Source organism: Phyllobates terribilis, unplaced genomic scaffold (genome assembly GCF_046119375.1).
Source record: "Phyllobates terribilis strain yellow unplaced genomic scaffold, ASM4611937v1 Scaffold_2__4_contigs__length_985480577, whole genome shotgun sequence".
Taxonomy (NCBI): Eukaryota; Metazoa; Chordata; class Amphibia; order Anura; family Dendrobatidae; genus Phyllobates; species Phyllobates terribilis.
Window position 1 is genome coordinate 664652371 of NW_027362762.1, and position 16063 is coordinate 664668433.

General features: G+C 40.1%; 1 protein-coding gene across 4 annotated transcripts in view; it reads left to right on the top strand.

Annotated features, from left to right (window-relative positions):
- Window positions 1–16063, top strand: part of AHCYL1 (adenosylhomocysteinase like 1) — a 64345-nt gene that overhangs the window by 19920 nt on the left and 28362 nt on the right. For all 4 annotated transcript variants that reach the window (XM_073666835.1, XM_073666836.1, XM_073666837.1 and 1 more), the window contains exons 6-8: window positions 9033–9127; window positions 10099–10205; window positions 11911–12027. In XM_073666835.1, the coding sequence (XP_073522936.1) occupies window positions 9033–9127; window positions 10099–10205; window positions 11911–12027 (319 nt within the window). The remainder of the gene's footprint in view (window positions 1–9032; window positions 9128–10098; window positions 10206–11910; window positions 12028–16063) is intronic.

Genomic DNA, 16063 nt, shown 5'->3' on the forward strand with positions numbered 1-16063 from the left:
TCACTAGCACCCCTCTTTTTGACTTTTTCTTCTCTATACCTTGTTATCTTACATCATTTCCTTATTCACATTCTCATTTTTTTTCTATTCATTTTAACCCTTTGCAGGCTGTTTTTTACAGCCAAATCTCAGCTTTGCAATCATTGTAGGGTAGCAAGTGACTGGCAGGTTACACAGATGTTTTTGGTCTCAGTATTGTAGTCACCTTGAAGTCCTTACCTAACAGTAGGGTAAGCTCTGCCAGAAATACCAGGTAGTATAATTATGGTTTCTGATCCAAGTACTTTCCTGCACAATGTCCGTACAAACTAAGCAGAACAGTGGCCGCATTGTGTAACCATCTGAATGTTGTTTTCATAGCTTTATACTCCCGTCTATTGGCTTTAGCTGGGGGGGGGACCTGACTTTCTCTTAATTTATCAATGTGCCAAAAGGATTACTTAGTGAGGCATTGTGAGAATAACACTTAATCTGTTCCCTTCTGGCATATTTTCCTATTCTGGGTTTTTTCGATGCAATCAATAATTAACTTTGATTGTTTTTTATTGCATTTTTTGAGAGAGATGTGGTGCCTGCAAAACCACAAGTTTGGCATTTTTATACTTTTTCTGTTTATGATGTCTACTACATTGATGAATTAATTTTATATTTTGATGGACACGGCAACACCAAATATATATTTTTATTGTTTCTATATTTTTAAGGGGGGGAAAGTGGGGTGATTTGAAATTTCTATTTTTTTGAAGACCTTTTTAAACATTTTTTTTTCCTTTTACTTTTTTAATCCCATTACCCATTAGGACACTTAAAGAAGTTGTCCACTACTTGGACAACCCCTGTTCATGCCCCTCGCTTGTCTCCCATAAAATAATAAAGCCTATACTTACCTCCCGTGCTGGCACCGTTCCCGCGGTGTTGGCACTCGTGGTCCCATGGCTCTCATGCTGTTGTTGTGACACGTGACGCCGGCGCCCAATCAGAGCTAGCGTCACTGTCCCCGCCTCATGTCGAATTGAGCATGAAGAAGAAGTCAGAGATCAGCTGCAGCCCGGACTTCCTCTTCAGGTTCAGTTCGTACAAAGTCGAGGACAGTTACGCCAGCAGTGATTGTGCGCTGGGGTCACATGTCACAACAACAGCACGAGAGCCCTGGGACCACGAGTGCCGACACCGCAGGAACGGTGCCAGCACGGGAGGTGAGTATAGGCTTTATTATTTTATGGGGGACAAGCGAGGGGCATGAACAGGGGTTGTCCAAGTAGTGGACAACTTCTTTAAGTGTCCTAATGGGTAATGGGATTAAAAAAGTAAAAGGAAAAAAAAATGTTTAAAAAGGTCTTCAAAAAAATAGAGGGTATGTTTGAGGCCACGCCCATCCAGTGACACGGACGGCCAGTGGGCACGTCCAACTAGAAGGCGCTGCCGTGTTTAATACAAGTGTATGGAGAGCGAGGCCGTGCCCACTGCCCGGGGGGTATGTATAACGCATACATACCCTCCGTTACAGAGTCTAAAACTGGCGAATCCCCGTTGCGCAGAGTGCCTGCGCTGGGGGGATTCATAAGTCTCCAGTCACACAGAGTGACTGCAGACTTATCACTTTTGACCGGACAGCCCCTTTAAAGCTGCAATCTTTTGGTCGCTTATACTGCAGTATCATAGTATTGCAATAGTGAAAATTGCAGTCTGCTAAGAAGCTCAGCCCATGGCAAAGCATCACAGGAGTGCCAACATGGTAGCGACATGGCTACCCCTGGTTATCTTGTTAACATATCACTGCGCCGGTGCACTAGCAACCACCCCATTTAAATACCATTGTCAAAGTCAGCATCTACTGCATGTGGAGAGAGCTTAGCCCCCGAGCCCCCTGTACTTACATATATTTATGTCATTTTGCACTAAGGGGTTAATTAACTTGTAATTGCCCCAATGCTAGGGGAAACAATTAAAGGGAGACCTCTGACTGAAAAGGTTTTTTTATTATATAGGAAATATCAGAATAACTTGGATTGTTTTCCATTATTGGCAAAATGATAATTTCAAGTTTTGAATCCTGGTCAATAGGCAAGGTCCTTACCACATATACAATCATGGCCGACACTGTTGGCACTCTTGAAATTGTTCCAGAAAATGAAATATTTCTCCCAGAAAGTTATTGCAATTAAACGTGTTTTGTTATGCACATGTTTATTTCCTTTGTGTGTATTGGACACCATTTCACACAAAACCCCTAAAATGGGCCTCATAAAATTGTTGGCACCTTTCCAAAATTGTGGGTAAACAACTTTGTTTCAAGCATGTGATGCACGTTCAAGCTCACCTGTGGCAAGTATGAAAATCACACCTGAAGCCAGATAAAAAGAGGAGACGTTGACTTATTCTTTGCATTGTGTGTCTGTGTGTGCCACACTAAACATGGAGAATAGAAAGAGGAGAAGAGAACTGTCTAAGGACTGTAGGACCAAAATTGTTGAAAAATATCAACAATCTCAAGGTTACAACTCCATCTCCAGTGATCTTGATGTTCTTTTGCCACGGTGCACAACATAATCAATAAGTTTACAACCCATGGCACTGTAGCTAATCTTCCTGGACATGGACGGCGGAGAAAAATTGATGACAGGTTGCAACGCAGGATAGTTCGAATGGTGGATAAGCCGCCCCAATCAAGTTCCAAAGAAATTCAAGCTGTTCTGCAGGCTCATAGTGCATCAATGTCAGCGTAAACTATCCGTCAATATTTGAGTGAAATGAAACGTTTTGGAAGGATACCCAGGAGGACCTAACTACTGCTGACATAGAAACATAAAAAAGCTAGACTGCAATGTACGTGAGTAAGCCAAAATTATCTTTCTGGGAAAGCATCTTGTGGACAGATGAGACCAAGATAGAGCTTTTTGGTAAAGCACATCATTTTACCGTTTACCGAAAATGGAATGAGGCCTACAAAGAAAAGAACACAGTACCTACAGTGAAATATGGTGGCGGTTCAAAGATGTTTTGGGGATATTTTGCTGCCTCTGGAACGGGGTGCCTTGACTGTGTGCAAGGCATCATGAAATCTGAAGATTACCAAAGGATTTTGGATCGCAATGTAGTGCCCAGTGTCAGAAAGCTGAGTTTGCGTCCTAGGTCATGGGCCTTCCAGCAGGACAATGACCCTCAAACATACTTCAAGAAGCACCCAGAAATGGATGGAAACAAAGCGCTGGAGAGTTCTGAAGTCTCCATCAATGAGTCCAGATCTAAATCCCATTGAACACCTGTGGAGAAATCTTAAAATTGGTGTTGGGAGAAGGCACCCTTCAAATATGAGAGACCTGGAGCAGTTTGCAAAAGGAGAGTGATCAAAAATTCCAGTTGAGAGGTGTAAGAAGCTTGTTGGTGGTTATAGGAAATGATTGAGTGCAGTTATTTATTCCAAAGGTGGGCAACCAAATATTAAGTGGAGAGTGGCAACAATTTTGTCCAGCCCATTTTGGGGGTTTTGTGTGAAATGATGTCCAGTTTTTTTGTGTTGTTCCAATATACACAAAAGAAATAAACCTGTGTATTTGCAATAATTTTCTGGGAGAAATACTTAATTTTCTGAATCAATTTCAAGGGTACTAGCACTTTCGGACACTTTACTAGAAGGATGTAACTATTAATCCTTGACGGTAAAAGTGCTAATGGGGTTTTCCCACGAACAAAAGTTAATTTCAAAATTGTCTGTGTCTGACCTTGTATGGAACATACCACATCTCCTGGGAAGGGGGGAAGCAAAAGACAATTCAGATATTACAGCAGAGGATTTATTTTGTGAGGTAAAACCTTTCACTGCCTGTTTGTAAACAATATTTTACCTCACAAAATGAATCCTCTGTGATCCCCGGCTGTAATGTCAGTATTGTCTTTTGCTTCCTCCCCTGCCCAGGAGATGTGGTATGTTCCGTACACGGTCAGACAAAGACAATTTTTAAAATTAACTTTTGTTTGTGGGAAAACCCCTTTAAGGGGATTGTCCACGACTAAACAACCCTTTTTTGAAAAGTACCCCAGTTAACCCCTTTCTGACCCAGGGCGTATTAGTACGTATCTGTGCCCTGGGCCTTATGGGCCTGATACGTATTAATACGCCCTGGCAATTTCGCCCGCACACAAGCGGTGCGGGCGAGATCGCCGCTGGGTGTCAGAATATTGTCACAGCTGACACCCTGTGCTTTGTGCAGGGAGCGGTCCCGCACCACTCCCGGCACATTAATCCCCGAGATGCTGCGAAATCGATCGCAGCATTCCGGTGGCAAGAGGAGGTAAGCACGATACTTACCTTCTCTGCCGGCGTCCAGCGGCGTCTGAATCCGGTCCCGGATGTTGCCATGGTGACCCGACGTCATCATGACAACATCCGGGTCACCAGGAGGCAGGAAGTTGCTTTGGTCATGCGCAGTGCACGACCAAAGTAACTTGTCCCTGTGCAGCGCTGACAGGCTGCATGGCATAGGGAGCTGCTGCTCTCTATGCCATGCAGGCGATCAGGCTGGAAAAAGTGAAAGTCCCATAGTGGGATAATGTGAACAAGTAATAAAAATGTCAGAAAGTGAAAAAAAAAAATAAAAAAAAAATTGCAAAAATATTTTTTTTAAAAATGAAAAAAATAATAATAATAAAAAAATATATATATTGTACCCATAAATAAATAATCTTATGAAAAAAAAAAATAAACCAATAAAAGTACACATATTTGGTATCGCCGCGTCCGGAACGAACAGACCTATAAAACTGTCCCACTAGTTAACCCCTTTAGTGAACACAGTAAAAAACAAACAAAAAAAAAACGAAACCTAAAACGATGTGTTATCATCATATCGCCAAACAAAAAATGAAATAAAACACGATCAAAAAGACGAATATAAATAAAAATTGTACCGCTGAAAGCGTCATCTTGTCCCGCAAAAAACAAGCCGCGATACAGCTCCAACAACAGAAAATTAAAAAAGTTATAGCTCTCAGAATAAAGCGATGCAAAAACAATTCTTTTTTCTATAAAATAGTTTTTATTGTGTATAAGCTCCAAAATATATATATATATATATATATATATATATATATATATATAATGTATATATATATATATATATATATATATATATATATATATATATATATATATATATATATATATATATAAAAATGCGGCACGGCTGTAGACGTACTGACCCGAAGAATAAATCTACCTTATCAATTTTACAACACGCAGAACGGCATAAAAAAAAGCAAAAAAACAATTCCTGAATTGTTGGCTTTTGTTTATTCTGCCTCCCAAAAATCGGAATAGAAAGCGATCAAAAAATGTAATTTGCCCGAAAATGATACCGATAAAAACGTCAACTTGTCCCGCAAAAAACAAGCCGTCACATGACTCTGTCGGCCGAAATATGGAAAAATTATAGCTCTCAAAATATGGCGATGCAAAAACTAGTGTGTGACAGCTGTCAATCATAAAAACCCAATATGAATCTGGCACCGCTGTAATTGCACCGACCCGAAGAATAACTTCGTCTAATCACTTATACCACGTGAGGAACGGCGTAAAAAATAAACTTTAGGGTTAGGGTTGTGCTAGGGTTTGGGTTAAGGTTGGGCTAGGGCTAGGGTTAGGGTTGGGGTTAGGGTCGGGCTAGGGTTGGGGTTAGGGTTGGGCTAGGGGTAGGGTTTGGCTAGGGATAGGGTTGGGCTAGGGGTAGGGTTGGGCTAGGGTTAGGCTAAGCTTCGGGTTGGGGTTGGGATTTTTTCAGAAGTAAAGAAAAAAAAATGACGAAGATATGGCGACTAATGAGTGCAAGTAATCGCTACTTGAGTTTGCATCGGGTGCTTGGGTATGCACCGAGTATGGCGGGTGCTCGAGTGACATGCTCTAGTCTCCTCCCCAAATGTTTTGCAGCTGTTATACAGCCAAAAAAACCTTGCGGGGATTGCCTTCCATGCTCGAGCTATCCCCGCAAGTTTTTTTTTGAGTGTCTAATAAAAAAAACATGCGAGGCAGGGACTCGAGCATGTCACTTGAGCACCCGCGAGACTTGGTGCATACCCTAGTACCTGATGTAAACTCAAATAGTGAGCACTTGCACTCAAGACTAATGACAACTTATTCAATATGATGACCTAATGTTATCAAATTCTGTGTCGTACCTCTGGGTTCAAAATATTCACTATACCCCTTGATCAAATCCTGGAGGGGTGTAGCTTACAAAATGGAGTCACTGGGGGGAGGGTGGGGTGATTTCCACTATTTAGGCACATCAGGGACTCCCCAAACACAACCTGTTACCCTTGTGCAAATGCAAAATTGGGGGCTGAAAAACATTTTTGTTGAAAAAATGTGAAAATGTTATTTTTACAGTTCAATGTTATAAACTTCTGTGAAGCACCTAGGGGTTCAGGGTGCTCACCACACATCTAGATAAGTTCCCTAACGGGTCTAGTTTCCTAAATGGGGTCACTTGTGGGGGGGGGTTTCCACTGTTTAGGCACATCAGGGGCTCTCCAAACGCAACATGGTGTCTGCTAATTATTCAAGCAAATTCAAAAAATCAAATGGCGCTCCTTCCCTTCCAAACCCTGCCGTGCGCCCAAACAGTGGTTTTTCTTCACATATGGGGTATCTGCACAACAAATTTTGGGGTCCATTTTTTCCTGTTACCCCTGCAAAAATAAAAAAATTTGGGTCTAAAGTAACATTTTTGTGAAAAAAGTTAAATGTTCATTTTTTTATTCCACATTCCTGTGAAGCACCTTAAGGGTTAATAAACTTCTTGAATGTGGTTTTGAGCACCTTGAGGGGTGCAGTTTTTAGAATGGTGTCACTTTTGGGTATTTCTGTCATAAAGACCCCTCAAAGTCACATCAAATGTGATGTGGTCTCTAAAAAAATGGTTTTGTAAATTTTGTTGTTAAAATGAGAAATCGCTGGTCAACTTTTAACCCTTATAGCTCCCTAATAAAAAAAAACATTTTTGTTCCAAAATTGTGCTGATGTAAAGTAGATATGTGGGAAATGTTATTTATTAACTATTTTGTGTGACATATCTCTTTGATTTAAGGGTGTAAAAATTAAAATTTTGAAAATTGCTAAATTTTCAAAATTTTCGCCAAATTTCCGATTTTTTTTCACAAATAAACGCAAGTGATATCGAAGAAATTTTACCACTATCATGAAGTACAATATGTCACGAAAAAACACTCTCAGAATCAGGGGGATCCGTTGAAGCGTTCCAGAGTATTTAACTCATAAAGTGACAGTGGTCAGAATTGTAAAAATTGGCCTGGTCATTAACGTGCAAACCACCCTCGGGGGTAAAGGGGTTAATATAAATAAAAAAACATTCACTCACCTCCTCAACCAACGCCATTGCAGTATGTCTGAGCTCTGTCTCCCGGTGGTCAAGTGAGATTGTTACGTCACATGAGCACTGCATCCTTTCACGTTGCTGATCGGCTGCAGCCTTCACAATTCTGCCACATCAAACATAAAACAGTTCTGTCTGACGTAAGTTTAAAGGCTGGATCCGATTAGTTGCCGCTTGATGTAATGTCACGTGACCGCCAAGACATGCAGCACCGACATCAGTGGAACAGCGCCGACATGGGAGGCGAATATACGTTTGTTTTTACTCTATGTGGGGGACTTTAACGTTTAATGGGAACCTGTCACCAGCAAAAACGCGATTAATCTGCAGGTTAAATACCGTTACTTAACCTGCCTGGCACCCGCACGTAGCCGAACGCTGCGGGGAGAAAACTAACTTTATTCTCCTCGGCTACATTCAGTTTCAGTCACATGGGCGGCTCCAGCACAGGTTCAGTCTGTAACCGGTCCCCTGGCCGACGCTGGCTCTTCATTGGGGTCAGCTATCAATGAGTGCTTGTGGCGTGGTTACAGCATTTTTGCTGGTGACAGGTTCCCTGTGTTATTTGGAAACTTTATTGAAATAAACATAGCAAAAGATACAAAGGAGGGTTAAAATACTCAGAAGAACAGTGCCCAGACATAGACATAGTTTTTTTTCTTTTCCTTATGTTTTCTGGATACAATATAAATTTAAGAGCATCTGTACCATTGTTCCATTCCATTGTTGTTCATCTTGACAAAAATGAGTAAATTGACAACCCTTTCTTTAGGGTATGTTCCTGCACAGTCTGCACAGATTGTACAGTGTCATAGAGTTTAGAGTTACTAACTAGTGTTATTTTAGGTAGCAAAATGGCCACTAATAGTGATTCATTGATTAATTTCCAGAAGGAATAACCAAGAAATACCATAATGCGGAGTTCTAAGCAAAGCGGCACTCAATTTTTTTTATTTTATGGGAAATAAAGTTATTTTCTAAGGTTAAGTTTCTCTTTAATATGCTCTCAACCAGTGACAAAAATGTACATCACGGTTAGTCACAGTGTTCTGGTGTGCACAGCTGCAATATGCTATCATGCAGACGTATGGCAGCATATTGTTAGGAATTGTGTGTTTTTATGCTTGTACCTTCAAGTATAAATGCTTAATTTTGCATATCCCAAAATAATAAAAAATAAAAATACATGTCCAGCAAAGCACTAGATCTCATTCATGGACCTCTACACAAAACTCCCAAAACATTATATCATTTGGAATGATAAGAACAAAAGAAATGAAAAACAAAAATTATTTTCTTAAATTCCAAAAATAAGCTGTTCCTTATGGGATCAATAATACTATTTTCAGTTCCATAAAATATACCATATTTATATCTTAAGCGTCAGCGCAGGCTTAAACATGATCTGACATCCAGTGTGGAGAAGATCCAATGCATGGTGGGCAATGCAGGGGCAACCAGCCATACCCCAGCGATGTCAGATCGAGTGGCTCAGAATGCCTGGACAACTTTAAAAATATGTTACTTTTATTGTAAGCAGAGAAAACTACTAAACGGTGATGTACATGTTGGCTTGAAATAGGTTGTATGAAAAAATCAACATGAAAATACATTTTTACTCTTCTTTTCCCCATATTTTTTTAGGTGTTGCAGTGTTTGCATGGAAAGGAGAATCAGAAGATGATTTTTGGTGGTGCATTGATTGCTCAGTGAATGGTGATAGTTGGCAGCCAAACATGGTACGTGGAAGCTCCTTCTTTCATGTAAAGAACACTATACAGGGTGGGCCATTTATATGGATACACCTAAATTAAATGGGAATGGTTGGTGATATCAACTTCCTGTTTGTGGCACATTAGTATATGGGAGGGGGAAAATCTCCTATCTTGATGGTACGGTGTGGTATATGGGGTACAAAGATAGTGGGGCCAGTCTTCATCAATGGAAACCTCAATGCCACTGGATATCTGAAATTGCTACATGATGATGTGTTGCCCTCTTTATGCACTGAAGATGGCACGTTCCCTGAGTTTTTCCAACAAGATGGTGCACCACCACATTATGGGTGTCAGGTTCGAGCATTCCTACATGAACAGTTTCCTTGAAAGTGGATTGGTCGTCGTGGGCCAGTTGAATGGCCACCAAGGTCTCCCGATCTGAGCCCCTTAGACTTTTATCTTTGGGGTCATCTGAAGGCAATTGTCTATGCTGTGAAGATACAAGATGTGCAGCATCTGAAACAACGGATACTGGAAGCCTGTGCTAGCATTTCTTCTGCAGTGTCCTATCAGTGTGTCAAGAGTGGGAGAAGAGGGTTGCATTGACAATCCAACACAATGGGCAGCACTTTGAACACATTTTATAAGTGGTCATAAACTTATAAATAACTCATGAAAGAATAAAGTTACGTTAAAACCAAGCACACCATTGTTTTTCTTATGAAATTCTCAATAAGTTTGATGTGTCACATGACCCTCTTCCCATTGAAAAAAATAAAGTTGGATCCAAAATGGCCGCTATGGTCACCACATATCTGGAAAAGTTTTCCCCCTCCCATATACTAATGTGCCACAAACAGGAAGTTGATATCACCAACCATTCCCATTTAATTTAGGTGTATCCATATAAATGGCCCACCCTGTAGATTGTATTGCATGTAACAAGCAGAATTATTAAACCTCACATCACTATAAGCTTCTATTTTTCTTAGATCCTGGATGATGGAGGAGATTTAACTCACTGGGTCTATAAGAAATACCCAAATGTTTATAAAAAGATCCGTGGTATTGTGGAGGAGAGTGTGACCGGGGTACATCGGTAAGTTTATTACTTTCCCTGACACTAATGATAATGTTTGTAGCGTCTGATATGATCAGAGGATATTCAGACACTATAACACATGATGCAGATGCTGATGTAAAAGAAGTGGATTTGTAAGGGACCTATACAGGAATTACTTATTTGGTATTGAGATTCATAACTATTATTTTAAAATTTGAATAAGTTTTAATGTATTCTTTCATTAGTACAGGTGAAGACACAACCAAAATCCGCCAACCCACAGTGAATTCTCTTGATATTTTGCACAAGCTGCAATTTAGCCGTCAATATACCGGATATGATGTATACATATACCTAGATGTCCCTGTGCATTAAAGGGTTGTTCCCTACTTGAACACTGCCATCTTAAATACTATATTCCCTGGTGTAAAACAAAATGATAGAAACCTCCCGCACCAGTGCTGTTTTAACGATGTCTGTGCCGAGTCTCCCGGGGTTCATGTAGCATTGTTATGCCAAGTGAGCACTGCAGCCAATCAACAGCTGTTAACAGGCTGCAGCTATCACACTTCTTTTGGACATTCGAGGTTCTTCTGAAGTAAGTGTGAGAACTGCAACCCATTAGCCATTGATTGGCTGCAGCGCTCATGTGGCAAAACAATGTTAAGCAAACCACGAAAGACCCAGTGCTGACATCATTACAATGGCGCCAGTGCAGGAAGAGGGTATGTGTTATTTTTATTTTACACTAGAGAATATAGATTTTAAGAAGGGGTTTGTCCAAGTAGTGGATCAGGAGACCCTAAACACTAAGTAATGTACAGCATGCCTTCTTTGTACATGGATATGCATAGATAACTAAAAACTTAAGCTGGTCATGTGCTTTTAGTAATACTTGGTTTAGTCGAGCGTGCATGTGTTTTCAATATTCTGAACAAGAGTCCGCATTTTATACACCTGTCCTCTTAAAATTGGTTCAGTTAACCTAAGTCTGACCATCTGAAAGAGAATCTATCACCAGGCCACCTGACAGTAGCATAAAGTAGGGGCAGACACCCTGAATGTAACATGGAGTTACTTGTAGTTTTGATAATCACTGTTTTATCTGCTGCTGCTTTGCTAGTCCTCGCAGTAATGGCTCCTGCTGTGTAGTCCTCGATATTTATGGCTCTGGCTAGTCCTGCGCACCAGCACTGAATAGTAGCTTACTATAAATGCACATTGTAGACAGAAAGAAGTTAATAAATGGTGCGGGTGGGGTTACACAGAGCTAATCATTGAGAAAACTAGCAGATGAAACGGTGATAAGATCAAAAGTACAGCAAGCAGCTCAGTAGGTGACACAGCACTGGAATCAGGGTTACTATCCTTAGTGTATGCTGGCTGCCCTCAGATTAGGAAGCATAAACCTACCAAAAAGGGTGCATTTAACGGAATTGGTGCCAATTACCAGTTCTGTTAAATGAACCCCTTTTTTGTTTATAAGATTTCCTATTGTTACCAATTATTTTTCAGATACTATTTAAGAAAATGAGTTGTAGTTTTATTGGGAAACTCTTCAGCTATCCCCTATACTAGCTAATAAAGTGATTGCCCAAAGCACACCTTTTCCAAGAGCATGTCCATGTTTGTGAAATGGTATTTTTCACATCTGTAATATGTATACCTCTTAAATACAGTGAACAAGACAATGGTATATACTTTATAACTATTGTACAACATACTTTATGTATTTCTACAGCCTGTACCAGCTATCCAAGGCTGGTAAGCTTTGTATTCCTGCCATGAATGTGAACGACTCTGTCACCAAACAGAAATTTGACAATTTATATTGTTGCCGTGAGTCAATACTTGACGGGTAAGAAATTTGTAATGGTGCATGCTGGTAATCCCAGTAACTTTCAAATAGTGCCATAATATATACCTAAAGAAAATATAACTGCCCTTGCCTAATGGGGCATTCATCAAAGATTAACCATGTTCTCATACTTGAAGGGCATATGTAGTGTACCTCCTATGTCGAAGGACCTAGAATACTGAAAATGCGTTTTTTTTCTGCGACCCACTTCTGTGCTTGCGTTGCTCCCCTTTTTGGAACGCTGATTAGTGAGGTGATGTCTAGCGAACACACTAAAGTGGTTTTCTGAAATTCATCTAGTATCGTAAATCAACTTCTTCTCAGTGGTAAAATAAATCCTGCTGTTTTCTGAATGTATCCTTTTTTCTTTATATACCATTTTCAAAATAATTATGCAAATTGGATTTAAGTGCCATAAAAATGTAATTTTTTGATTTCCAAATAAACTAATGGATGGTTTTAGATCACTAAAATCAATCTGAAACACCTGTGATCATTAGTTTGCCAGGTGAACCCAATTAAAGGAAACTACTTTAGAAGGACGTTCCACATGATTAAGCAGGCCCCAGGTTTCAAGCAATATGGGAAAGAAAAAGGATCTCTCTGCTGCCGAAAAGCATAAAATAGTGTAATGCCTTGGACAAAGTATGAAAATATTAAATGTTTCACGAAAACTTAAGCTGGATCATCGTACTGTGAAGAGATTTGTGTCTGATACCGAGCACAGATGGGTTTGTGCAAATAAAGGTATAATGAGGAAGGTTTCTGCCAAATTCATTGGATTAAGAGCAGCTGCTAAAATACCATTACAAAGCAGCAAACAGGTATTTGAAGCTGCCGGTGCCTCTGGAGTCCCGCGAACCTCAAGGTGTAGGATTCTCCAGAGGCTTGCAGTTGTGCATAATTCTATTATTTAGCAACCCCTAAAGAGTGCTCACTAGCAGAAATGGTTGCAGTGGGCCCAAACATACATAATGACTGATTTTAAAACAGTCTTGTGTACTGATGAGTGCTGTGCAACCCAGGATGCTCCAGATGGATGGAGTAGTTGATGGTTGGTGGATGGCCACCATGTCCCAACAAGGCTGCGACGTCAACAAGGAGGTGGTGGAGTCATGTTTTGCGCCAGAATCATGGAGATAGAGCTAGTAGTCACCTTTAGGGTCCCTAAAGGCATGAAAATGACTTCAGCAAAGTATATAGAGTTTCTGACTGACCACTTTCTTTTATGGTACAAACCATACCATGAAGAAGAACCATAGTATACATAGAAAAATAACCTTCATGCATGACAATGCACCATCCATAGCAAAGTAATCTTCATGCATGACAATGCACCATCCATAGCAAAGTAATCTTCATGCATGACAATGCACCATCCATAGCAAAGTAATCTTCATGCATGACAATGCACCATCCATAGCAAAATAATCTTCATGCATGACAATGCACCATCTCATGCTACAAAGAATACCTCTGAGTCATTGGCTTCTGTGGGAGAGAAACGTATAGTGTGGCCACCATCCTCCCCTGACCTCAACCCTATTGAGAATCTTTGGAGTATCCTCAAGAAAAAGATCTATGAGGGTGTGAGGCTGTTCACATCAAAACAGCAGCTCTGGGAGGCTATTCTGACATCCTGCAAAGAAATTCAAGCAAACTATCCAAACATAAGTCTAATGGATGCAAGACTAGTGAAGGTGACAAAGGTGATATCAAAGAAGGGGTCAGATCTTAACATGTAACTTGCCCTGTTAAGATGTTTTTGATTGAAAAAGCTTTTGATTTCAGTAAATGTGACCTCTTAATGCTGCAAATTCAACAAATGACCATTTTCAGGTCTTTACAACCTATGCATAATAATTTGGAACAGGGTATTTTGAATTTTTTAGTTTTGAAAAAAATATTGTTATCAATGGAAGGTTTGTGCAATAAAAATGTATTTATACCCTTAACTGTTGATGATTTGGACATTATACTGATTCATTTATATCGACCATTTAGGAAGATCAGTGAAAACTATCATTTGCATAATAATTTGGAACGTGGTGTAAACAATAAACCACCATAGTAAATAATGCCAATTAAAGGGGTTGTCGACCCCTGATTTTTTACAGCACATACATATATTTTTTTAAGTATTTAAACAATGTATATTCACTTTATTGATCCCTCGTTGCTCCACTTTTAAATTTGCCTGTATTCCCCGCCGGTCACATATTAAAATCCACTAGTTGGACTACAAATAACAGGAAAAAGTTTAATAAAACGTTAAAAAAATATATTTTTAAAAAAAAGGAAAAAAAATTGTAGTTTTGTTTTGTAAAAAACTATAAAGGAAGCCCTCCACACAAATCTCATCGCGACAACAAGAAATATAAAGTTAATTCAGCTGCATGATGAATACCATAAAAAGGAGAAAAAAACAAGGCAATGTCAGATTTGCTCTTTTTTCTGATCTTACTGCCTAAAGAAAAAAACGTGAACTATACACTACAATGCTATCATTAAGAAGTGCAGTTCACCCCCAATGCAGCAATGCAAAACTTTAAAGGGTATATCCAGGAAAAACTAAAAATATGCCTAAGCTCTAACAGACAGGTAACTTTCATACATGCAGTTTAAAAATCAGTAAAAAAAATCTTGTTTGGATATTAAAATAACTTTTTAATTTTTTTCTTCTGATGCATGGGGCATAACTTTTATGTTATATTTATCCTTCCTTTTTTTTATTTTTTTCTAATATCACGCAATAGCAATGGGAAAATAAAGGAAATATGTGTCAGTTTTCCACATTTTTTATTTTTTTATGACCACAAAGGACAACTGAAATACATTTTAAAATTTGTTCCCCTTTCGGAAATAATTATTTTTATATATCAGACTCCTGTTTTTTTTTCCTGATTGGGGCAGGCTAGTAACAGCAATTTAGATTTTCAGTGTCTTTTTTTTTTTAATCATTTACCATATATACTCGAGTGTAAGCCGACCCGAATATAAGCCAAGGCACCTAATTTTACCACAAAAAACTGGGAAAACTTATTGACTTGAGTATAAGCCTAGGTTGGGAAATGCAGCAGCTATTGGTAAATCTCCCCATCCTGGTAAGAATGGCCCCCTCATCCCCAATCCTGGTATGCATGGCACCCCTCATCCCCAATCCTGGTATGCATGGCCCCCTCATTCCCAATCCTGGTATGCATGGCACCCCTCATCCCCAATCCAGATATGCATGGCCCCCTCATCCCCAATCCTGGTATGCATGGCCACCTCATCCCCAATCCTGGTATGCATGGCCCCCTCATCCCCAATCCTGGTATGCATGGCCCCCTCATCCTCAGTCCTGGTATGCATGGCCCCCTCATCCCAATCCTAGTATCCATGGCACCCCTCATATCCATCCTGGTATGCATGGCCCCCTCATCCCCAATCCTGGTATTCATGGCACCCCTCATCCCCAATCCTGGTATGCATGGCACCCCTCATCCCAATCCTGGTATGTATGGCCCCATCATCCCGGTATATATGGCGCCCCATCACTGCACACATGAAAAAAAAATAAACACTTTTACTTACTTTCCTTCCTCCCCTCTGCTCCAGCGCTGCATCCTGTCCTACCAGCATCTCACCTCCGCATCCAAGCAATGCATGACGTCACTGCCATGCGCCCTCTGACGCCGAGGTGAGGTGCCGGGATATTCACTCCTCTCCACGCCGGGACTATGAGCATGGAGAGGAGTGAAAAGTCATTCTCCTTACTAGCGCAGTGTAAAAAATGTGCTGAAAAAGTCAGCTTATACTCGAGTATATACGGTATTTTTCTCCTATTTTTATTTATTTTTTCAATTATTTCACACATTGTGCCTGCTGTAAGGTCATAAAAAGACCTGTGGGGAGGGGGCATTTATATGCTTTTATTATTATTATTATTTATTATTATAGCGCCATTTATTCCATGGCGCTTTACATGTGATAGGGATATACATCTGATTTCACCTGGTATATTAGCCCCAGTTACAGTTTCAGCCTCCTGCCT